The 24,619-nt window shown below is 35.0% G+C and overlaps 1 protein-coding gene across 12 annotated transcripts in view; it reads right to left on the bottom strand.

Annotated features, from left to right (window-relative positions):
- PCDH9 (protocadherin 9) overlaps positions 1-24,619 on the bottom strand; it is a 680,196-nt gene that overhangs the window by 384,700 nt on the left and 270,877 nt on the right. For 7 of the 12 annotated variants that reach the window (XM_050331418.1, XM_050331420.1, XM_050331424.1 and 4 more), the window contains exon 3: positions 353-418. The exons of the other annotated variants lie outside the window; for them this stretch is intronic. In XM_050331418.1, the coding sequence (XP_050187375.1) occupies positions 353-418 (66 nt within the window). The remainder of the gene's footprint in view (positions 1-352; positions 419-24,619) is intronic. 12 annotated transcript variants of the gene reach the window in all.

Raw genomic sequence — 24,619 nt, 5'->3', positions numbered from 1 at the left:
TCAGTAGGTCCATCTGTGAACCACTAACTGCGCTGAGAGGCAATAACTGACCACTTGCTTGTGGTTACTTGTCTAAAGATAAGAGAACTGGTCTCATAAACTTCAGATGAGCAATTCTCTCTTCTCCCCATCAGATGCTACTGCAGAGTTCTAGTTCACTACAGGCATTACTTCAAGTTTACACCAGTGTGACAATATTGAAAATAATGGAAACACACTTGCATAAATTTGCAAGTAATGCACTTCTTATGAGCCCTGCAGGAGTTTTGACTTCAGTGACAGCAGGGCCCAAAATGCCTATCTAAAAAATTAAATGTTTACTTTATTTATTTCAGTGGATCTGATATCTTACCACCCATGGTTTGTCAGGTACCCAAATCTCCCACAAGTACTTCGGCATATCTCCAAAATTCAGTGCCTAAAAAGCAATAATATTTAAATAAAAAAGATGTGTCATTCTTGCTACAGATCTTCAGATTACCCACCTCCCCAATGGCCCAATATTGGTAATACAGAAAGCAAAATGTGAGCAAATTTCTACTGAAGACAGATAAATAACTTTTTATTAGGGTTCACAAACTTCAGAGTCCATAGCCTAGTGTTAACATAGCCTAGTAAACATATGGGTGCTAACATTTAAAATGCTATATCAAACATCAGTGGTTTCTGAAGGCTAATTGTTTAACATTTTGCTGCAGTTAGGCAACAGATTTTCAGAGGGTTTTTATTGTTCTGTTTAGTGAACTACCAAGTTGTCTCATGATAAGAAGAAACTTTTCTCTTTTTTTTTCAGTTTAATGCACTATTAAGCTTTTTATTAAGATATTATTAATCAACCTCGAAACTCTAAAAAGTAAAACCATCATATCTTTAAAACTGCAGTTAAAGCTGCGTTTAATGTGGAAGCATTAATGGATGTTCATGCTCTGTTACTAACTGCTGAATATAAATAGCACTATGTACGACTTCAAGTTCACTCCTGAGTATAATACTCAGACACCCCAAAATATCACATCTCTGAGGACTAGAGTCATAAAGACTCTGCACAAGTGACTGTAAGAGAACTGTGGAGGGAACGTTAGGTCGGTTACCAAGTTTGCAGTACCTTCAAATCTGCCCACTTCTAGAGGAACTGAGCTGACAGCAGAGTAAGTGCCATGATAATTCTGAACTATCTGAGCTGGAGCAACATGCATTTGGAAGGAGAGTCAGAAAGTCAGGTATCAACCCAGCACCAGGCCTTTGCACTGTTCTATTTTATTTGAAAAACAAAAGCTTCCCAGAGAGAGAACATTACATTAAGAGTAATGTTTTTGGAAAGTCCAACAATTTCAAATCCATTCTCTGTAGAGTAATATGCCCAAATTGCAAGCAAGCACTCTGTGCACCATATTCAGAAAGAACATTAGTATTCTGTACAGAATGGTTCATCTGCTCCTTTACCAGTGTATAGTGAGCAAAATCCTCAGAAAACTTTACATCAAATAGTACTTTTACTTGCAATGGAAAACACATGTCTCTTCCAAAGTACTCCCAACAGATACCTCGGATATTTTACACAAGTTCTGTGTTCTTTGAGAATTGTATCACAGTTCTGAAAGCTTTTCCAAGAAATCCCCTTGAAAGCAAAAAGTCATCCTAAGTATTTTATCTAGCAGAAGTATTCTCCTCTGATATCTGAAGCCACATTTCCAACTAACTTCAGGAAGTCCCTTCTTTGTCATATAAAATAAAAAAAAATAAAATTTCAAAAAAAGAAAGAAAGAAAGAAAACAACCCTCAAAACCCCAAAATTAAAATACTTTAAACAATCAGAAATGGTTTTGATCTTAAGCAAGCAGAAACATTACTTGGTCTTACACTCTGAATGAAAAAGCACTTACATAATCCATGCTATTATTAGGGATAGCTTAACAGTAAGGTAAACCCACTGAGAATGCCTAGTTTTAAAATCTGCCTGTATCTCCTTTACATATGATTGTTTCCCTCATTTACATGAGTACAAATGAAGAGCAATTCACCCAGAGGCAATAGAATTAAACTGGTAAAAAAAGCAAAGAAAGAGTCCCTGTGGACCAGACTCTCTTTTTAGAATGTATATTGCACAGTTTTATCCACTTTGATAAAGTGATGAATTTTAAAAGCAAAGTCCATATCACCTAATACCTCCTTATTTGTTAGAAAGTCACCCTTTACTGAAATAAGTCACCTTTGCAGAAATAGTAAGTAGTTACCTAAAAGTAATTGGAAAGGAATCACAAGGCAAATTTCCATCGCAACAAATAATGAATGTTTCTCCCATTCTCTTTGCTGGTTGAAAGCTTGGGGAAACCATCAAAATAATACAGGAATGAGCAGAAATAATATCTCATTCATGTAACAATTTGCAGATTGAAAAGACAAATTCATGGCATCATAAAATACAATGCCTTTTTTCTACAAAATGCAGACTACTGATACATCAAAAGTGAAATATGTCTTTCTCACTTTTCCTTGCTTTTGGGAATGGTTAAGACCACAATGTATTGCAGGGATAGCAAAGAGAACCAAGGAAGCAGCAGCTTCACAATAGCTTCTCTGGATCCCCAGCCCTTTTTTAGAGTTTCCCTGTGCCCATCAGCACAGAAAGAAATTCCTGCTCTCAGCCTTCCAAGTGGCAGTTCCAAAGAGAATTAAACTTGGACCATACTCTTCACACAAATAAATTACAGCTAGAGGATGAGGAAAATAAGTTTTTGATACAGAGGAGAGGAAGAAAAGTAGTTGTAAGGAACAAGTAAAATAAATTTATTTTTAAGTATTACAAAGTATGAAGTGCTAACAGAAGATTAGTCCCTTGTACCTGAGGTCTGTGTAGAAAGTACTCCCATCACATGATGACCTAAATGCATGATTCCTGAAATGGTTTATAACTGCCATATGTTTAAACTTCAGGGTTGGATTCAAGAAGTCTTACGAATATATAGCTTCTTCCCTAAATGATGTTCAAAAGTCACCATAATTTAAGATATTATAAAACATGCAAGATTTGTTTCTGTAAAACTTAGTGCAGCTTTATCTTTTTCTTTCCAACTGTTCTTCTATTTCATGAGCTGACATCAGCAAAATCCTTCAACCATAATGCACACTAGCTTTTTATTTCATTTATCATCCAACATTTACAAACAAAAATGTTATGGGAATATCTTGAGCTAAACAGTTTGGATGGAAGAGAGAAATGACAAAGTCAGCATCAAAGATGAGATTGCAATCCAACAGCAAGGAAGATAACAGAGAAAAAACTTGCCAATTGCTTTTTCCCAATAAAATGAACAGACAGAAGCACAGACCTCTAAGGTAATGAAAACAACCTACTGTGTCATCATTTTATGCAAGAAAGGGAGAGAGAAGATTAGCCTAAAACTCCTACAATAATATGGATTTTTTTCAGCTGACAAAAGCAATACTATATAAAATCTTTTCTGTGCTTTATTTCTAATTACCTTCTATCCTTTAATGAACAAGAAAGCACTTGAACTTGAAAGTCCTTGTGCAGTCAAAACTCCCACTAAAATTAATGGGACGTTTTTTCGAGCTAAAGAGCTCCGAGATCAGTTCTCATACGTAGCTCTTTCTAGGCTTCTTCCATTAATCAAACTTCTTATTTTTTTTCCTCTTCTTTTCCATTAGGATCATATATTAAAAAATAAAGACACTAGAATTCATAACCTTGCCTGAGGAAAAAAGCCTGCTCAACTTTGTAATCCTCAAAAGTTTAGCTCAGTTTCATAAGTAAAGCCTCCATTCTGAAGAACCTTGGTTACCTGGACACCTAACACGCTGATTTTGGCATCCTTAAACAGTTCTGATAGATATTGTAGCACAGTGCCTGTGAAAGTGAAGCTCTCTGAATTACACAATTGCATGTGGAAGTGGAGCTGTCTGAATCACACAACTGAAATGCATGTACACAAACTTTCTAATCAGGCAAATCTCCCTGAAACTGAGACCCATATGGGCTCTGAACAACCATGTCTCTCACTCCCAGCAAACAAGGAGTTAAGGGACTGAGGTTCAATGCCCATTTTTCCTAGTGAGGCTCACACAACCTGCAACATATGCCTGACGTGTAAGTGCCTAAGTGGAATAAATTTAAATCATTACTTGTGTGCCTCAATAAATTCATTTTGCTGACTGTTGGTCACTCATTTCAGGAAAATGACAATTATACAGTTTACAAAAACCCAAGAAAACAACACAAACAAGAAATTTCTGTATTCAAAAGAATTTAATGTAGTTTTGGCTGTAATATAGTAACATAATTACCCCACCATAATTCTCAATTTTCTCCTACTGAAATATTATGGGAGGCTCTTGCACAGAAATAAAAATAAATATAACCTGTCAAATCAGGTAGTGCTAACAACAATGTCCTAAGAAAAACTATGAGACTCATTTATGACTGATCATTAATAGAGCTTAGCAAGGGTAATTTCCTTTGTTCATTTTTTCTCTTCAACAGCACAGTACTTACTTGTATATATAGGAGATAACTCACAGGACAGCACAGCATTTAATTGTTCATTTAGAGAGCCTGAGAGCAGCTGCAATGCACTAGCATACAGTCTGGCAATGATACAGTTCTGCACGGATTCTTACACAGGATTATATCTTTCTGTGAGTATACTGTAATATTTGTGAAGATTCTTTAAAATTCCCTTCATTTATGAAGAATTCAAGCATAATGAACTACTGATCTTTTAATTATAGTGAAGAAATAAAACAGCTAGCAGATGACAGAAAGGAGAAATAAGGATGATGGACTGATTTGCACTTTGACACGTTAATACACACATAAAGTACCTCCACAGCAAACATTTAATTGAAGAAGCAGCACCAGATGAAGTCCTTGCCAACTCCCTGGGTCCCTTCTTTGCCTGCTAGACAGGTCTAAATTTACTTTGTCATTCTTTTGCCTACAGCTTTCCTTTATTTTTAAATGCTGTAATTTACAGGACTTGAAAATACACCAAAAAATATTAAATAAATAATATTTACTGGTGATGGTTTCTCATCACAGAAGAGGAACAAACCATTAGGAAGTAAAAGCAGCAACTACATGAGTTACAGAGATAAGCAATTTGGTATGTTTTCAAAAACAAAACCAACGAAAAAAACCCACATAGGCAAAGTAAATTTCTAAAGGATGAAGTAAAACCTTAGAAGACAAACTGTAATTTTTTTAAAAGAATGAAAAAGAAGTAAAGAATATGATGTCAGTGTTAGAACTAAAAGGTTCACATGACATGCAATTATTTTCCTGTATAGCAAGTAAGCATGTTTTCAGAAAGACAAATGAACATTTTGTCAAAGAAATGAAATACATTTTCACTGCTTTTCTTTTTTCTTTTCTTTTTTTTTTTTTTTTTTAACCTAGTCTGGAATCTACCTATACTACTGTTAGCAGTCAACAAAGAACACAAAAAATCTAGCAACAAGAATGTCTTGGAGATGACAGAAATTTCTCCCCATCAGAAGATAGAAAAAAGAGACTTCATAATTCAGTTTTGATTTCCAAAGCATGTGTATTCCCCCGCAACTCTGTACGTGTAACGTAATACTCTACACTATCAAAAATTTTACTGATAAGACTCACATCTCTTAGTCACCATTGCCTCACAGACCTATATCCCCTACCTTTGCCCCAGATTTCTTTGTTAAATAAGTCTCTGGTACTTGACTAGTAATGGTTAAAATGAAACGTAAGGAGGAAGTAACACTGCAAAGACAGTGCAAACATAACAGCAAGTTCACCTTTCATATTCTACAGTCAATTCATTGCTTTCTTCTACTTATTGTCTATATAATGTCTAAGTAGTGCTGATCTCCTGATGTGAGACCATTTGACAGATATAAAACTTTATCATATGTAAGGTATGAATATATAATTCCAGCAGAAGTCTTCTCTTATTTTGAACACAGACACCTAGGTGCAATCCACACATAAGGACAACATCATCCAATTATTAATTAAATACCTCTTTGTAGGTATTTAATTAATAATGTATTGATAATTAATAATGTACCTCTTTTTAGTACAGTGCAAATCTTTATGACTGAAATGGATCTGGACTGACTGTTAAGCATAAGAGTTTATAACCGGTTTCAGTCATAAAAAATTATATTATCATTCTGCAAATATCAAATTATTGTGGTTGTTTGCCTCTTCAGTGTTGTCTAGAATTATGACCTGTGAAGTATTCTACCCTCCTCTCAAAGGCAAGGGAAAGACAAAGAATAATGTGTGGTTCCTGAGAAACAGATGAATACTATTTAGGCTTGTGTGGATCACAACTACATTAAATAAATTTGTGGTTTCAATTAAGCTCAAAGGAGATGTGATTTATCTATTAGAAACACAAATAAAGTACTTACTGGTAACTAAGGTCAAAAAGATCAAAGATTCAAACCACTACCTGACCAACACTGACTGACTCTTTGCATGGCTGTTCATTGCACTGCACCTGTTCTGAGGATATACTTTGAAAAAAGTGGAGGATAAGGGTTTATGTATCATCTCTCATGACAGTGAAACTCTTCAGGTGAAACTACAGAAAGGTCAATTGTATGAGCATACAGCAACACTCCAGGGAGAGAGTGGTTTAATAGCAGCAACAGTAAGTTAGCAAACTACATGCAATGTGAAAAAAAGAGCACAGTTTTTGTACTCTCCAGAGATTTCTAAATGCTAAGTGACAGTATGCTAAAAAAAAAAAAACAAAAACAAAACCCAAACAACAACAACCACAACCAACCAACCAAAAAAAAAAAAAACAAACAAACCAAGAAATCAAACAAACCACCAAAAAAACCCACAGACAAACAAAAAATCAAGTGGAATAGAATCTCTCTTTAAAAGCAATAAATAAATTCCTCCTTCATTTTCTCTTTCTCTCAGAGAACATATTATGTCGGATAGTACAATCCTTTACACCCCAGAAGAGGATGCTAGTATGGTGGGAAGACTCTTTGTCATTAAAAGCTACATTTTCCTAAAGTCACAAAAGTAGGTATTATTCAATTTTGAAATTGGCATTATGGTTACTCATTTTTTCCCCATTTTAATGCTTTGACTCCAATCCCATGAATTCTAAAAGCTTAAATCCATTCTGGGAATAAATATATAGAGGGAGATTTTCTGCACAGGTAGCACATCAAGTCTGTGTTATGAAGAAGGGAGTAGCAGCCCTCACTGAGGAGGAGGTTTATACTGTTAAATACTGTTGCCATTCAAAAGAAATAACTGTATATTTCTGACTATAGTCAGAAGAAAATTACAAGGAGATTAATGTGATCAGTTTATTTTCCTCTCTATAAAGAATGGTAATAAAGTAATCCTTATGAAGACTGCCAGGATATCAAAGAAACGAAGCAATACTTGAAATAAACTTCAGAAACTACCCTGATTACAATGCCTAGGATATGACTGACTGAGCCCACTGTTAGTAACTTTCCCTTTCACAAACTGAAAAAAATAGTTTGTCAAGATTTACATAAATAAACCACATTGCTACAGACATTTCTATTCAATTATTCATATACCTTGTTTCTAGTAAGTTTAATCTTATTTTCTCTTCTGAATTCCACAGATTTTTTTCCCAGTTCTTACACTGATGTTAATACTAGAGGGAGAGGAAGGTGTTGTGTTGAGGTTTAACCCATCGCATATATAATAATACAATTAACACATTTGCTTACCTAATCAGTTAAGGGTTGATACCTTTAGATATCTGATCTCTACTGATCCCACTGTCATCTATTATCTCTATATTAAGAAAAAAAGAAATAGCACCTTCCCAGTTTGTACTTCTTCATAGACATGACCTAACATTTTTAACAAACAATACAGTCTTCAATCTCTTAATTTTTTTACTAATTCTACAAAGGCCAGGCCTAAAGTAAAAACAGAAGTCAAGAGAAAAATTATTTCTTTGCAGTAATTTGCATAACAAACATGTTCCACACATGTTAAACAAGGAGATGAAAAACACTTTTCAACAACATCATGTCAAACTGAACTCAAAGGTCTAAAATGTTGGTTTGTTATACCATCCCACACTAATCCTGTCATTGCCAGGGGTTGATTTGTATCAGTAAGTATTACAATATAATGTAATTAGTAATGGTAATATTACCACAAATAGTATAAACAGCCCTGCTCTACTGCCTTTAAATTATTTTTGTAAGCATGTTAATAACATACCATCAAGCATCAATACAAATCCTTGACAGCTTCTTGAAAAAAGATTATGCATGTCTAAGCAATTTTCTCATACACAGGTTTTCTTTAGAAAACATGTTGTCACTATTCCATTAGCTCAAAATGGAATGTATAAAAGGGTGTATGCATAAAAGAATCTCTGCTAGAGAAGTCTGACTGTTAGCCAGGAAAGCATATGTTCAATATTCTGTATTTACTGCTGGCTGGGTTAGGGTTATAGGTACCACAACATCAAATTAATTTCATCTTTAAAAGATGTCTAGCAATGTAGTGATTGCTTTTAGTTTTCAAAGTGGCAACTCTTTGAATGGCACAAACCCTCATTTTGACAGTATTTCAACAGGGAATGTTGGAAAGAAAACAGAATAGATTAACAGATATATAGAGCAGACATCTTAGGTCTCATCCAAAGTGTCTGAAGTCCACCAGATTTTGGATGGTGTCCTAAACTAGTCACCTTCCTGAAACAATTAAAAAAAGAACTCATACACCACCCCAAAATCCCCCACCAAACCTAAACCCAAAATGAAATCTATGTATGCTGAATATCCAACCATTAATAACCAATACACTAACCATTAATACCAATTTAAGGGTGCCCAAGTCCCTACAGTCAAATAGTACATGACTGGCAAAGGTAGAAACGTTTCTCCAACTCAATTTTCCAACTTCTATTATGGTGATGTGCTCTCTGGAAGTGCCACTCCTTTTGCTACAGATGGAGCCCAGCACAGCTGTCTATCATTTTGCTATCAAAAAGTTCCACAAGAGTAATCTTATTATGATTATTCAAAGACATTTTCCATACCATCAGATGGGTAACTGATTTGATTCACCTTCCAGTTTGTATGGAAGTATTTGCTTACTAAAATATTCAGAAGGCCAACAAGTTTCCTTAATGCTATGATATGATGCATACAAGGTAAGAGAAAAGTCTGTTTTGTTGGATTAAATTATACAGAGATGGAAAACAGATTTTTCTCTAATCTCTTTTTTTTAATTTATTTCCAAAACAATTTTTATTTTAACTCAATATTCTTCAAAATTTTCCTTTGATAGTCAATATCTTTCATGGAATATTTTAGTCCAACTTTTCACAGTTTGATTACTGCAAGCAAACACAGAGTGGCTTGGTTTGGGTTGGGTTTTTTTTGGAGGGGAATGTCTAGTAGTTTTGATGGTTTCTGGCATTTTCTGTGAAAGCACACAGTCATAACTATGGCTCTTGATAGAAATTTACATTCACAGGTATACTCACAGTTTATTTAGAGGAAATTTATGTTACATAATTGTATTGAATATATTCTACGATATTTCCACTTATCAATACCTTCACCAACATTTTACTGAAACCAGAATTACAAGTAACACAACTCACCTCTTCTGACTTTTAAGTTTTATGTCCTGCTTGGGAAAACAAGAAAATGGAAAAGATGAGTGAGCCATCCTAAACAGAATCCTCCCTTTGATCCTCAAATAAAGATGACTTGCCATTACAAAGATGGATCAGTCACCTGTTCCACTTCTGGGGCTAAATTGAAATTTTACATTGTTTTGATTTCACTTAAAATTTTCACTTTTTACGTGGCTGATGTTCAACAATTAGCAATACTATGCTTAAATAAGCAACACTCTGCTAAAATAAGCAACAATTTCTATTCTTTAATGCAGAGTCATCATGAAATCATCCCTCCTGTAGTGAGATACTCTACTTAGAGAAGAGGAAAAAGTCCTTCAAAATCCCCATCATTTAAGGATTGCTTAGACTGTGAAAATTAGAGATCTATTAAATCATTCATTTATGTGACAGTTGGCATACAAACACACAGAAGCAAAGTATGAATCCTCTGTTCCCTCCCTTTGCCTAAAACAATCATATAGAACTGACCAGGATGATACATTTTAGTGACTTAGTTTCAGTTTAAGCAGCCAAGATAAGCCTCTTCATTCATAGGCTACTGACAAAACATAAAAATAATTCACTCAATTAGTCTATTATATTAACAACTTTAAAAACCACCAGTTCTGCAAGTTTTATATTACACTGACATTCAGTGTCCTAGTGCAAATCCAATATTCCCCAATGTGATAGAGAATCCTCTGATGCACTACAGCAGCTGATAACATAGTAAGATATTTGAAGCTCTTAACTCTGAAATCCAACATAACTTTTAATGTATTTTCATAAAATTCAATATTATCTTAAGGAAATATTATCATATCAATGAATTTAGAATCCATTTAACCATGACAATTACTTGTATCTGATTTTGCAAAAGTAAACTGCAGGTAGTGCTATGATACAATTCCAGTATTTAATTATACAGAATCTTCTAAATTGTGAATTTAGGAAAATAAAATAATTCAAAAACCCCTTCAACTTAAAGTACAAATGGGCATTTTAGTGTGAAAAGAAAATAATTTCATGAAGGCTGAAAGAAACTGTGAAAATCATGTTAGAATTTAAAGACAGAGAAGAGAAATTAACCATTTTAATTGCAGAAATTTTGTCTACTATGTTTAAAAAAAAAGAATTTACTGCAGTAGTATTGCACTAAGTTCTTCAATTTAGTTATATGGATCCATCAATTAACTGTTTTTACTCCTCAGACAAATTCTAATTATCAAGTGTATCAAAAATCTTTTTTTCTCCACACAGCTTTATTTGAATGGGCCATCACAGCAGGTCACCCTGTGTTCCCTCTCTTTATGTACATATATTACTTATTTATTTGCATTTGGGTAAATAGGAGGAAAAAATAAATTCCTGGCCTACATTTGATTGGGGATTGGAGGAAAACCTCAGTAGATGAAAATAAACAACTTGAAAATGTGAGCTAAAGTTCAACAATAACTTGCCTGAGAATTTAAATTCCTTTGTGATAATTGAGTACCTAAGAGGAAGGCACTGTCACTTTCAAAATTTTCTGGTGTGGTTTTCAAGTTAGAATCCTTTATTTACTATTTCATCACTAAATGACAACTTCTACAGTAAGTACTATGGCCCTAATTACAACAGATTCAGTCAAACTTCTTCAGAATTGCAGAAATTGAGAGTTTCCAGGTCCAGTGTTGTATACACTTCAGGTGTATACAACATAACTAGGTGGCATGACTAAGACAAGCCTATCTCATCATATTTCTGCCTGACAGACAGAAATTCCAATATTTGAATGTGCCAGGTGACACATAGTAGGTTGTTGGATCAGATGACCTTCAGAGGCATGACCATTTCAGTTCAGGTCAAGGACCTGGCTGGCTCAGTGTATCATGTCCAGCCATCTCAACAACTTTTGTAAAATGACTCGAGTACAAACTCAAGAGCATCCAGTTATCAGGATTTACAATGGATTTATTCCTTCACAGGACGAAAACTAACATGTAATTTCCTGTGTGTATTATACAGAATTGGTCATTCCTCTAAAGAAAGAAAAAAAAGAACAGGCAGTTCTTTATTTCAGAAAACAGATCCCAAACCCAAATTTACAACAAATAATTCATGCTGGTTCTAGAAAAAGCAAGAGATAAGTAAGCATCCCTCAAGCTTTCTTCCAGCTTCTGATTATTTGAAAATCAGCCTGACAGCTATTTAGAAACCCACAGTTTCATATCTATGCAGGATAATTTCTTAAACAACAGATAAAAATGATCATACGAGTAAAAAGAAATTAGCTGAAGCTGAACTGTCCTATAGAGGCAACTGTGAGGCTTTATGGCATGTTTTTAATTTGCTGTTTTCTAATTCTGTCTTTAATAAAGACTAGTACTTAGTGACTCAAACCACACATATTTTGGACTCTTCAGTATTACTTCTAAGTATCTAGTAACTGGAAAAAAAAGCCAAACCCAAACCAAACAAAACACAAGTTTAAGAAGTCCGATTGATACAAATAGTAGCAACATATTTATTTAGTATTCTGTCCATACAGTGATAGTCTCACTATTACAGAGTTCAACAGAAGATGCTACAGAATGTCTTTAGCTCAAAACACTACATTTCCCACTGTGTCTCCCATGACAACCAGGCTTCTCTGAAAACAAACTGTACCACCCGAAGGCATCAAGAGTAGTAGAGAGAATTTGCATTTTTCCTTCTGTTGACTTCACCAGAAAAAAACTGAGCTTCAGCACATTCAGAATTAAAAGTAAAATTTTAGTTTTCCCTTGAAAAATCCTACATACAAATGAATCAAGAATTGCATCAGCATACATTAATATATATAAAGAAAAACAAACCCAACTATCTAATTCGTTTGTGCTCATCCTGAGATATCACTAGAAGTGAAAATGCAAGTAACAGGACAGGGTACAAGGGCATATACCAACAGAATTAAGCAGTTGCCATTTGCTGAATTCCAGATTTTAGCAAATACTCACAAATCTTAACCAAACCTTTTAAGAGTAATTTTTTAATTCTGTAAACTTTCATCAAGGTTTACGTAATCTCACACTGCGCTGCCATCAGAAAGACAGTTCCCACTTTCTTCTGTTTTACTAGGCACATCCTTTGCTATGTCAGTACTTAAATCACGTAGCTCACCAGTTATGTCAGTTCCTTGAACTGACTAAAAACTAGACCTGCCTCTCCAAATTATTATTTTTCCCAGAAGAGCTGAACAATCACTACCGCTGACACAAGAGAGGTGGCAGGAACAGACAGCTGGAGGCAGGGAAAAGAGCACAACTTGCCTTTTTGGCAGTAGCGTGGTCAAAACTGATGCTGATAGATCAAAGACAAGGCTAGAATATTATATGACAGGAGCTGTATCTCATTCCGTATTCTTCTCCTGAACTGGAAGAGCATGAGATGAACATAAATTCCCATTAGAACCAGCTTTATTATACAGTCAGCTAACACCAGTACTTTTTCACTATCTGGAACAATGATCTGATGATTTATGGTATTGGAAGCTGGGCTATCAGTCCACAAGGGGCACATTGAGTAGGATCTTGACTTTTTAAAACTTAGGAAAACAAGTTCTTTAAAAGAACAGGTAGTCACAGAACCAGAGGATTTGGTCAGGAGCATCTGCCAAAGCAGTCACTTTACAGTTCCCCTGAGATCCATTAAAGAAACGGTTCATCAGACATCTACCACAATAAAGCCTACAAAAGATACCTATATTGCACTCAAAGAAGGAAAGAAAGTCAAAACAAAGTGCTCATAATAAATTATAACTACTTGCTCTTCAGGTCTACCAGATCACTCCTAACATTACACTAATGGGAGAGAAATGACAGAAAAGACAATGAATATGTCTCTGTAAAGACATTATTTTAATTTAATTAATACTAATACTGATTCAAAACAGAACAAAACCAAAAATAAAAACAACAACAAAAAAAATCAAAGAACCTTCAGGCATAAAATTAATGATTGTACCATCAGTGGTCCGCCCCTGACAATTCTTCAAAGTATATGTCTAGAAAATTAACTGAAACAGTGCAGGTTTAAACTGTTTGCCTTGAATATTTACTGAATAGTATCAAGCAACCACTTCTTCAAATAAGTGACTGGACTTGGAGAAATACTGTGGTCTTGCTTTCCAGAAAGAGAAATTTGCATCCAAACAATCTCAGAACTGAACTTTCAGAATAAATACGGTTCTATAAATCTTATAAAAATTTCAGATTGCACTTGCAAAGAGCAGTCAAAACTTCTGACGTAGACCTTTTTTTTTTTTTTTTAATTAAAATTCAGATTGTACAATACTAGGGATTACTTAGGGGGAAGTCCAAAAATTGATTTTTTTCCACATGTATTTCAATCTCATTGTTAGCCCGCGTCCCTAATTCATGTCAACCTTATTATCTACACATAGTTATTAAACTGATGTCTTTATAAATGCTGTAATGAGAAGCTTTGAATATACCCTAGAAATGTTAATGTATGTATTTTAATAATGAATGCATTTGAAAAGTAAAACTTTTAAGTAATGTTTTCACATTTCCTGAAATCTGCACAGATCTTCTTTCCTCTCAACTAAAACAAGCTTTCAACTTTTCCAAAAGCATCTGTGTAAATAACTTGTCAAAGAACAATCCCTGTTCCCTCAGAACAGAGATCAGAAGAGGAGAGCCAGAACACCAGCAGCCTGTGAAGTTAAATTCATTACCTACAAAATCTGTATGTCAGCAGTTAATCCTAAACATTGTGTAAACCACGTATACTTTGCCATTACAAAAGTAAGTTCCCAACCGCTGGAAAAGGCACTATTTTCAACTACTAAGAAAGGAAGTATGGATGTAAGTAGAGTCTCTGTTTTGTTTCAAAATCCAACATACTGCTTATCTTAAGACATTTCAAAGGGTCAAGGCCCTAAAGCATTCACTTCTTACTGAGTTTGTTTTACTGTGTGAGATCTGAGCTAAACTAATCAGCATTTGATGAGCTGCACCAATCTGATCTTAGAACTTCTCCTGTACAAATGCCCAATTCCCTTGCTCTGATCCCTTCTCTTACTGAAACGGATCCAGTAATCTTTGTTGTACACTTAAACTAGCCTCAAAGGAGAAAGTCTTTTCTATTGCAGTTCTAGGGAGAATAACACCATTGTTAAACATTGCTAAGCCCTCAGATATTCAATCTCTTCCAAGTCAGTGAATTTTAAAAAGTTTCTTGTAGCACAGGGTTCACTGTTTGATATTTTGCACTTGAATGTGTGCCAGCTCACCTTTCAGCCCCATTGGTTACTAAGGGTGAAAACATTTGTATGGTATTATTCCATTTTTCTGAACTGGGAAGGCCATTTCTCAGAGTCTAACAACATTGCCACATTGATAGAGCTGGAGAGGCTAGCATTCCTTTCAATTAAAACGCTGTGGTTTTCAAACTGAGTGAGAAATTTGATAATGTAGACAGCACATGTAAAGCCTGTGGCTTGCAAATGACTGAGAACGTGCAATCCATCATCTAAAACAAAACCCATAAGAACTGTCCTAGCATGAACAATATCTTTCCCAGAACTATTAGGATTGGCATCCTGCACCATTTCACACTGCTACACTGAAAAAATATGAAAGTATTCCTGAACTGTTCAGAGAATACAAATGCATTTGGTCTTTGATTAATTGCATTAAAACCACAAACGTGAAACCTTCACACAGAGAAATGGGTGAACAGGACACTTTTTTCCTCTTTTATTTTTGTCTTGTTATAAAAATGCCACTTTTAGGAAAGATGCCAGCAATGCTGAAATACACTGAAAATGTCCAAGTGTTGGCCATAATGAAAGTTTAGCCATGACTATAAAGGATATTGAGGTTTGGAGTGGTGGTAAAGAAAGGACAAAACTGAGATTTTCAAGGTGATTTTTTTAATTTATAGTATTACGCACCACATTTCTTCTAGTAGCTTTGTGTTTTAACCTTTCCCATGCCCTCAGTATAGCAATTCCCTTCTTATTCCAGTGAAATTAAACTAATTTTCAGTTTTTTCTCTTCATATTATGTTCTGTCTCTTCAGACATCTTGGAAATCTGCTTATTGCCCCTATGCCAGACACGTGTAATCTTACTGCCTTACCTTGCAGATCAACCCATTCTATTTTGCTAGCAGTGAGAACACAAACCCAGAGCAAGCAGCATCTAATCCAAAATCAGCACCTTGAGTTTGATCTTTTCACACTGGATTATTGAACTATAACAACAAAGGGAATTTAAGAAGATATTAGCATCTTGTGAGCATTTAATTAAATTTGTATGGATGGCATTCATCTAGTTCCTGGCCATACCTGTATTCTGGGCCATCAGCAACTGGAGAAGCCCTGCAGACTGTCTATCTTGTCACTTAAGGAGAAGCCAACACCTAACATAGGCAAGATGGTAAAAGTCCTGATGGTAAAATTCCAGGATTACAACAGACAACAGCCATGGTGGGGACTGGGGAAGAAAGAAACACAAAAGAAAAGTAGAGTAACAGAAAGAGAACCTACACATGAAGAAATCACATAAATTCCATTATTTTTATGTGCAAAGCTGATCTGTAGAATCAGTTTCTTGAATCCAGAACATCAGCCACAATAAAATTCAAGGTAACAGTTTTAGTGTGAAAATGAATTGTTAAGATCAATTTATCTCAATATAAAAAGAAAGAAAAGTACTAAATTAATAAGAAGGAGACATAATTATATGACATAATTAACAAGAAATTATTTATTCTTAATTCCAAATGAAAAGCTTACAAAAGCTTATGGACAATATTTGGATATATCTTAGGGATATATAGGATATATATATAGGATATATAGGGATATATCCAAATCCCTAAGATCTGACAGGATTCTCCTGAGAGTGCTGTAAGGGCTGGCAGATGTGACTTTAGTCCACTGTCTATAACTTCCATGGCAATTACATGAGATCTCTGATGGCTGTGAAAATGCTATAATTACATTCATCCTTAAAAAGACAAGAAAAAAATGACACAGAGAACAATGATATGAGCCTCAGATAGGCCCCTGACAACAGAAATATCACAGGATATGTCTTCCTGGAATCCTTTTTTTCAAGCACATGTGGACAAGAAAGTAATCAGGAATGTGCAACATGGATTTACCAATAGTAAGTCATGCTGGACCATCTGATATGACCAACCTGATACCTCTGATGAAATGACTCACTGCAAAAGACAGTGGATGTAACCTATCTTGACTTTAGCAAACCTACAGATATTATACCAAATGCTTTCTTCCTATGACAGGTGAGGAGACAAGGACTAGAAAAGAAGCACTGCTAGGTAGGGTGAGGGTTGGTTGTATTGACATGAAGCCAAAGGCTGGGCACCTCGCTAACAGTTGGTAACAAGCAGACTATCCCAGCGGTAGATATGTTTTTCTAAATTGTTTAGTAACTTAATTTACACACTGGATGATGACACAAACTGCACTCTCAACAACTGTGAAGATGGCAGTAATGTTGGGTGAGTGCTTGACTTAACAAATGGAAGACACTCAATTCAGAAGAACCTGGATAAAACTGAGGAGTGGACCAGCAGAAAACTTATGAGACTCAATAAAGCGAAGTGCAAAGTTCTAAGAAACAACTCTATGCAGACTGAAAATCACAGCCCTAGAAAAGGTGTTTGAAGTTTATGACTGATGTCAGGTGGAATGTGCATTCATGGCAAATAAGACAAGTACACATTAGGAGCATGGTAGCTGAAAATTACTATCCCCTTTTACTCAGCATCCTTGAGACTGTATCTGTAGTATGCTGAAAAACTCATGAAATTGCAGCAGGTAATGTCAAGACTCATGTATTTGTATTACCATATAGCCATTATTACTACATTTACATTTAAAAAGGTGATTATTCAGAAAGGATAAGAATAGGTAACTGATCTTCAGTCACTGTTTTATGACAGGTAGATGATAACCATACTTTAAGTCACGTTCCAGAACCAAGAAGAACGCTTGTTATGTCTACATGGCATTTCTCAACATCTAACAACACTATCACTATTCTGCAGTGTTGTATTAGAAAATGCAGAATGTGGATTCATAAGGATAGATGGTAACTGAAAATAACTCCTAGTCATACTGACAGGAGACTTGTAGCATTACACCATAATTTGCAGCTTCACAGGTTTTTTGGTAGGGGGATACTGAAGGCCAGGGGGAGAAGAAGGGGAGAAGAACTATTAATAAATTAATGAAGACTGACAACTGTTTTAGGACTTAAAAATTAAAAGAAGTTACTTTAATCTAGAAATAAGTTTTGCAGAGAGAGATAAAGGCCAACATTTTCCAGATTTTCAGGAAAAATATGGATGGTTGATAGCCTGCAAGATTATGCATTGGTTTGCCACTATCCCTTGTATTTTATTTCCATAACTTCATATTTCTTTTCCACCACTTAAAGCACTTTTATTGGAAGTGAACAAGAACAGCATCTGGAAAGTGGCAAAATAGCTTCATTAGTCTAGTGCTGAGTCGTTCCACTAAGTACTACCTTCTTATAACTTCTCAAATGACATTGGTGAGAAGCAATAAGGATAATTAGCAATAATATTTGCCAGGTAGCTTTAAATATTTTAAAATGACATATGGAAAATTACATCACTACAAAGCAATACAAACAGGGAAAACTGAAACTGTCCTCAAAAAACTAATTCTAATTGTTTACTTAAAATGTATACTTATTAGAATGGCAATGGCAGTACCACAGAACAAAACATGTTGGTAAGAAAACGGAAGGGAACATAATCACAAGATTATATGCAATTGTCGATATAGTTAGGTGCCTTGGTTTGAAGACCATTCACTGCAAATAAAACAAACAAATTTGAGACTAAAGGCACAGCAGAGGCATGTGGAAATTATAAAGAAGCTTTGTATTGCACAGCATCAGGAGGTGTAAAATCCATGATGGGCATGAGATGATTTCTCAGGGAGTTTTGCCATACTGGAGTAGAATTCTTCTGTGTTCACTTGAAGAACTGAGAATGGGACAAATCGTATAGCTGCCTATAAAAAGCTTTTGCTCTCTGAAAGTCACAGAGGAGCATCATTTATGACAGCAATAGATCTGGAATATTTGTAGGAATTGTGAAACTACTGAACTGTCATGTTGTCATGCAACAGATTTAATTTGCCTTTGTGAATATTAGAGAAAACACAGAAAGAAGAAATGAGTGCTAAGCCAATATATTAATAAAACAAACAACAAAAAAAGAAATTACAATGGGAGGGTTTAGGAAGAGGTTGAATGAGTAATGAAGATCATGCTAGCCTAAGGAAAACTGAGGATTTTCACACCTCAGCATGTGAAACTCTTTTCTCACATAGTTTATTTTTTTAAATATTCTTGAACCAAGTAATTGCTTTCAGCTTCTTAAGAATTTTATCATTATAATATATAACATATGCATTCATGGTTTTTTATTATTGCTTCTATATTTCTAAGGGTAGCTTTATATATGTCAAGTGTTCACTACCACTTGGTGAACACACAAGTTTTCATCCATATCTTAATTGAAAAACATTTCAGTAAAATCAGAGCACATACAGAATAAAGATCTTATCTGGCTCTGAAACAAGAAATAACAAATAAATTATTAAATATGGTTATACATTTTTTCATCTTGACCTTGCCACTCTTCTATTAGAGTCCAACGTTCATCTACTTTTCCATAAGGTTTTCTTGTATTTGGTTCTAATGGAAAGAGCTTTTCCCTGTTGATCCTTGGAAGAGTAGAAAAAAACACAGTTCTAGTATTTATTAATATGCCATAGGTGAAAGGAAAAACCAAAACATTTTTATGAAACAACCAGTCTTTTAAATTTTGCTGCCTCTTTTCTTGAGGTGCTTTGGCCATGAAGGTTAAATGTGTTAGTGAGCTAGGACACTGAGGGACAGTATTTCTGAGCAACCTGATTGCTGCTGCTCTTAAATTTATTGATTGAAAGGAAGGCAGGTTAGCAGAAAGACAAAAAACCCAAACAAACAAACAAAAAAAATCAAACCAACTGACCAAACAAAAAACAAAACAAAAACAGTTGGGGGAGACTTAGCAGTCTACGAGATTGAGATTGCCATTTGCAAAAGTACTCAAAAACACCTATAACTGAAGTTCTAGCTGCATATCTATTTTCTGCATAAAAAGCACTGTTAGTGTTTTCTTTGAGTTCTGAAATTAAAAGGTTAGAATGAACTGCAGAATGTCATACCCTTATTTTCTACTCGAGGACATGACAAAACTTCCGACAATGGTTTTATTAACTGATATTTATCGACTCTGTCCTTAATAAACATCCAGTGATGACTAGTCTTCTATCTCTCCATGTAATATATTTTCAGGTGATGATGCTTTACAACTATCATAGGAAAAAAAACTTTTAAGCTGAGTTTTCAATGCTGCAGTTTAAGCTAAATCCTTTTTGTATGCACTATGGACATACAGAGAGCAGATGATTCCTTCCCTATTTACAGTAGCCTTTTACGTGCTAAACTTCCTGCAAAAGGACAAATGTAATGTAGCCACATAGGGACCAAGCCAGTGTCTGATAAATTCAGTGCATAGACACTGCTCTAATCATTTATTTTATGTTGTGCCAAATGTCCCATAGAGCCATTGCTGTATTTTTCCCAGCAGGAGAGGAAGAAAGAGAAAACCTTTATTGTTATCTTTACTTGTATGAAACACTCAGATACCACAGCGATGAAAACCATATTAGGAGTTACCTAGGCTCCCTACTTTCTTTCAAGAATAATTTACCCACCTCCAAGAATGGCAGCCGCTATTTCCTGAAGTCTTCCCAAAGCAACCTGTAGAAATGTCACCTACATCAGGCTTTGAAATATGCACACGATGAGCTGTCAAAAAATCTAGTCAAAAGGCTATACTATATAACAAAATCTAAAAAAAAGAAAAATAGTTAATTAGAGAAAAATATGAGTATTCTATCTAAGTATTGACAGAGAAATTCTTTCCACTAATTTTTTTTAACTATGTTTTTATTTTTACTTTTGAGTCCAAGCAATGGTTACATTAATAGGGTACAAGTACCTATCAAAAAAATCTATCCTAGCCATGTTTCCAGGCCTATTATAACATTTTTTTTTTCTCAAACCACAGGGGAGGGGTTTTTAAACAAAATGCAGATATGACCACTTATTTTCCAATTTCCTCTGTTATCAACCCTTACTCCCTCATATGCAAACAGGTTCTATTTTCAACAGCAAGAAAAGGAACCAGAAATACCAGATAGAGGAGCAGGATAGATTTCCTTAAAAAGGATGAGAAGGAGAAAAAGGACAATCTGTTCTCAGTTGTTAAAAAGTTCTTTAGGATCTTGAAGCATTCTTCCTACTTCCTGTTTTCAGGTTTTCCTGATTTACATCATGATATTAGACACAATGCTTTAGCAGTCAACACATCTGTGAGTGTGATCTTCTTCCCCAGCAGACCACTCTCTCACTATTTAATACCAGACAAAATTTAAAATGTACTTGTTTAAAACCACATTTGCAGTGATGAACCATACTATAGCACTATGTAAGAGCATAATTCATTCTTAATACAGTTAGGATTTCCCTCAGCTACTCTGGAGTCTTCATTTTTGAAACTAATTAGCCTCTAACCAGCCCCAGATTTTTATGCCTTGAGAGTCCTCAAATATGCACCTTTCTGTCATCAAAGATGCTACTACAGTTACCCAGAGTAGTGTTCAGAAAGACCAGCCCTTTGCTACACTAAATCAAAATTATCACCTTCTCCCTCTGTTTCACAGTTCCCTTTTTTTCTGTCACTGATTACTAGGACATCACCTAGTAGTGCAGTAGATAAAGTTTTCTCCCAGTCCCAGTCTTCAGGAACTTCTGGTTTTTGGCCATCTCATCGTTGCAGCCATTGGAAATTGGTGATGTTTTATTGACTATACTATTAGAAATATCAAACCTATAACCTTTTCTTTTAGACTTGCACCTCCTGTTTCTGTATCAGTATTCTATAAAGACAAAATGTCTTGGAATGAGGTCTTCAACTGAATATATTTTCCCCTGGGATATGTTTTAGTTTCAGGAAGAAATCTGGAGACTGTCACAAAACCTAATGAAGTTCGTCTATCGTTACCCTTGCTCATGCTGTAACTTTATTTCCCCATTTTCAGTAAGTAGAGGCAATAGCCTGAAGGATAATTACTGGACTAGCTAAATTGTACATTTTTTTTTAGTTATTGATTTTTTAAAAACTTGTTTCTAGAACAGTCAAGTACAAGTTGTATTTGCAGAGCAAAAGCGAATGGGGCAAGGGGAGAGTGGGATGAAGAAAGAAGGGGGGAGTAATGCTATCCAGCCATGAAGATGCTGTTGATAAAATTTATTGCTAAAAATTTAATATGTTTAGGGCCATGATGAAATGCTTATCATCAGCTTGCATTGCCTGTAGTTCTTGCTGATTCCAGCCCGCTCAGCGTATCCTGGTAATGAAATGAAATGGCAAGGGCCCAGTGCCTGAAAAATAAAATACATTTCATTACAGTTTGAGAGGCTTTCTTTTTCTTTTAATTCTTAAAGGCTGGACTTAGGAATATACAGATCACAAACCCTTATGGGATTTTATTTTATTTTTTTTAAAATCATGTGGGGTTTTTATCTGTTACTAAAAGGATAACCAATATCTGAAATTTGAACTTATTGGTAATGACTCTGGTACATCCTTCCCTTAGCTCCAGCTATGGTTGCATAACTTCTGAGTACCTATTTTAAGAAATTCTACTTAGAATCAATGTCACCATTGATCGGGTAGTATACTGGCTTCTTTTTCCTCAATTATCTTCATTTACTCATTTGCCCTTACCCAGTCATGGTGATTCTAGCTTAATAATCATTTAAAATTTACAAAACATGAACCAGGATTCATTGGCACTGGAATTATTCACTGGAGGGGAAAAAGGAAAACCACAAGATCTGATTTCTTATATCACAAAATGAGAATGTTTTTGTTTGCTTTGGGTTTATGTTTGCCACATATAGCAAGTTCCCACACTTATCAACCTATACATAACTGGCACACATTATACTATACCTAAACCACCACATTCTAACAAACATTACATCACTATGATTCATAATGTTCCTATTAACTAAATCTTGCTACAGCAAAGTTTACCTGTGTAAACTGATGTGCATAGTTTTGTTCAAAAGTACTAAGAACAGAGCTAGTCTATCAAGCTCAGGTTTTACTGTGCTCTCCTTGCAAAACACTAATTTTATTGCCCACCAAATAAAACTGTGCTTATTTTTGCATTTAAAGCATATTTAACACTTCTCAGAGTTACTGTTAGTTTTAAAGCCGAATTAGCCGAATTCACCTTGCATTCACCCTACAAAATCATGAGTTTTCATTAAACCAACTATATAGGTGTCTCAAAATTTGGTCTCTAGTATTTCATACTTCCAGCAATAAACTGAATGAGCCAAATATATCCATATTTCTGCCATATAAAGACAAAGGAATATGCATTCTAGTCTCAAATGTGCTAATCTTTCTTTTACAGGATAAATAAAACCAGAATTAGGTCTGAAAGCTTTTGGCATTGATAACACAAAGAACTTATTATTTAATTTGTATTAAATCCAGGTAGGAGCTGCAGAAACTCTTCACTGAGGTGAATAGTTTGCTATTTTATAAGAAAACTGATTTTTTAAAACAGAAGATGAAAATACTTGCATTAATAATCTTCCTCCAAAGGATGGATAGGTACAGTGATTAAAGTGTTATCTTAGGGCTTTAACGACCTGGGTTCAAGTCTCTGTTCTATTTCCCTTATCTCTTTGAGACACAAAGCTACATGACTTGTGTTCCCAAACTAATAAAAATACCCAGATGCTCATGGTTCCCTGTCCTTGAAGATACTTTCAAAAGTTTGGTTTCTCTTTTTTATTTTAACTACTTTTGGTAGACACACACTTGACCCAACTAAAAGAAATTTATTCCAAGTGGACAACATTTCAACACGATATCCAGTGTTTAAAAAAGAAAAGAAAAGCTTCCTCGGGAAAGCTGAAGTTCTTGAAAACCATTTTTTGGCTCTCTGGTATTGACAGGTAAAATATCTTGCATACAAAACATCTACTGGATAGAAAGTTACAATCTTGTTTTCTATACCTGCGTATAGTTACTCATAGAGTATAGCATCTAGTAAGTACAATTCATACTTAATGGCTTACAACCTAAACCTTTTTTTCTACTTTTCCACCCCCCCAGACTAATCTATAATCACACTTTTCTGTCATTTTCTCTTGTCAGACCATTCTGAGGGCCCTCATTAGGGCAAACGAGGATGTGAGTGGGCAGCAAAGCTACGCAGTACCAATTTGGCTATACCTGAATGAAAAGTTCAGCTAAATCTGTTGAGTGAGAAAAACTTAACACTTTCAAAACTCACCTTCAGTGAGGTGCTGAAGATTTTAATTGTTCTACAGGACTGAGTTACTAACCTCATAAAAAGCCCCAGAAACAGCAAACGTTCTGATTTATTTTCTTAATATGTACCTGCTGCTGTCTGATAGCACATTCCTTGTTGGTAAACTTAAGTATTTTGAAACGGCAACAGACTGCTATCTCCTGTCATTTGCTAGGACCTTACAGGTCTTGTCACTTAATCCTTTCTAAATTGGATTATATTTCTGTAAATTATTCCAACTCTCCACAAGGTAATATTTTTTTTTATTTACTATCCAGGCACTCTAGAACATCAGATAAATACTGGACTATGGCTACTAGAAGGAAAATCTGGGCATTTTAGCAGTAAATCTGACCAACTTCAATATCATTAGAATGATGATGACACTTAACTGCCTGCTTCCCAAACACATGCCACCTCCTTTCAATTAGCCTTTGGTTTACTACCACTGCTAT

This window comes from Myiozetetes cayanensis, unplaced genomic scaffold (assembly GCF_022539395.1).
Source record: "Myiozetetes cayanensis isolate MyiCay16 unplaced genomic scaffold, myiCay2020 scf5-8, whole genome shotgun sequence".
Classification (NCBI taxonomy): Eukaryota; Metazoa; Chordata; class Aves; order Passeriformes; family Tyrannidae; genus Myiozetetes; species Myiozetetes cayanensis.
This window is presented reverse-complemented; position numbering and strand designations above follow the sequence as displayed.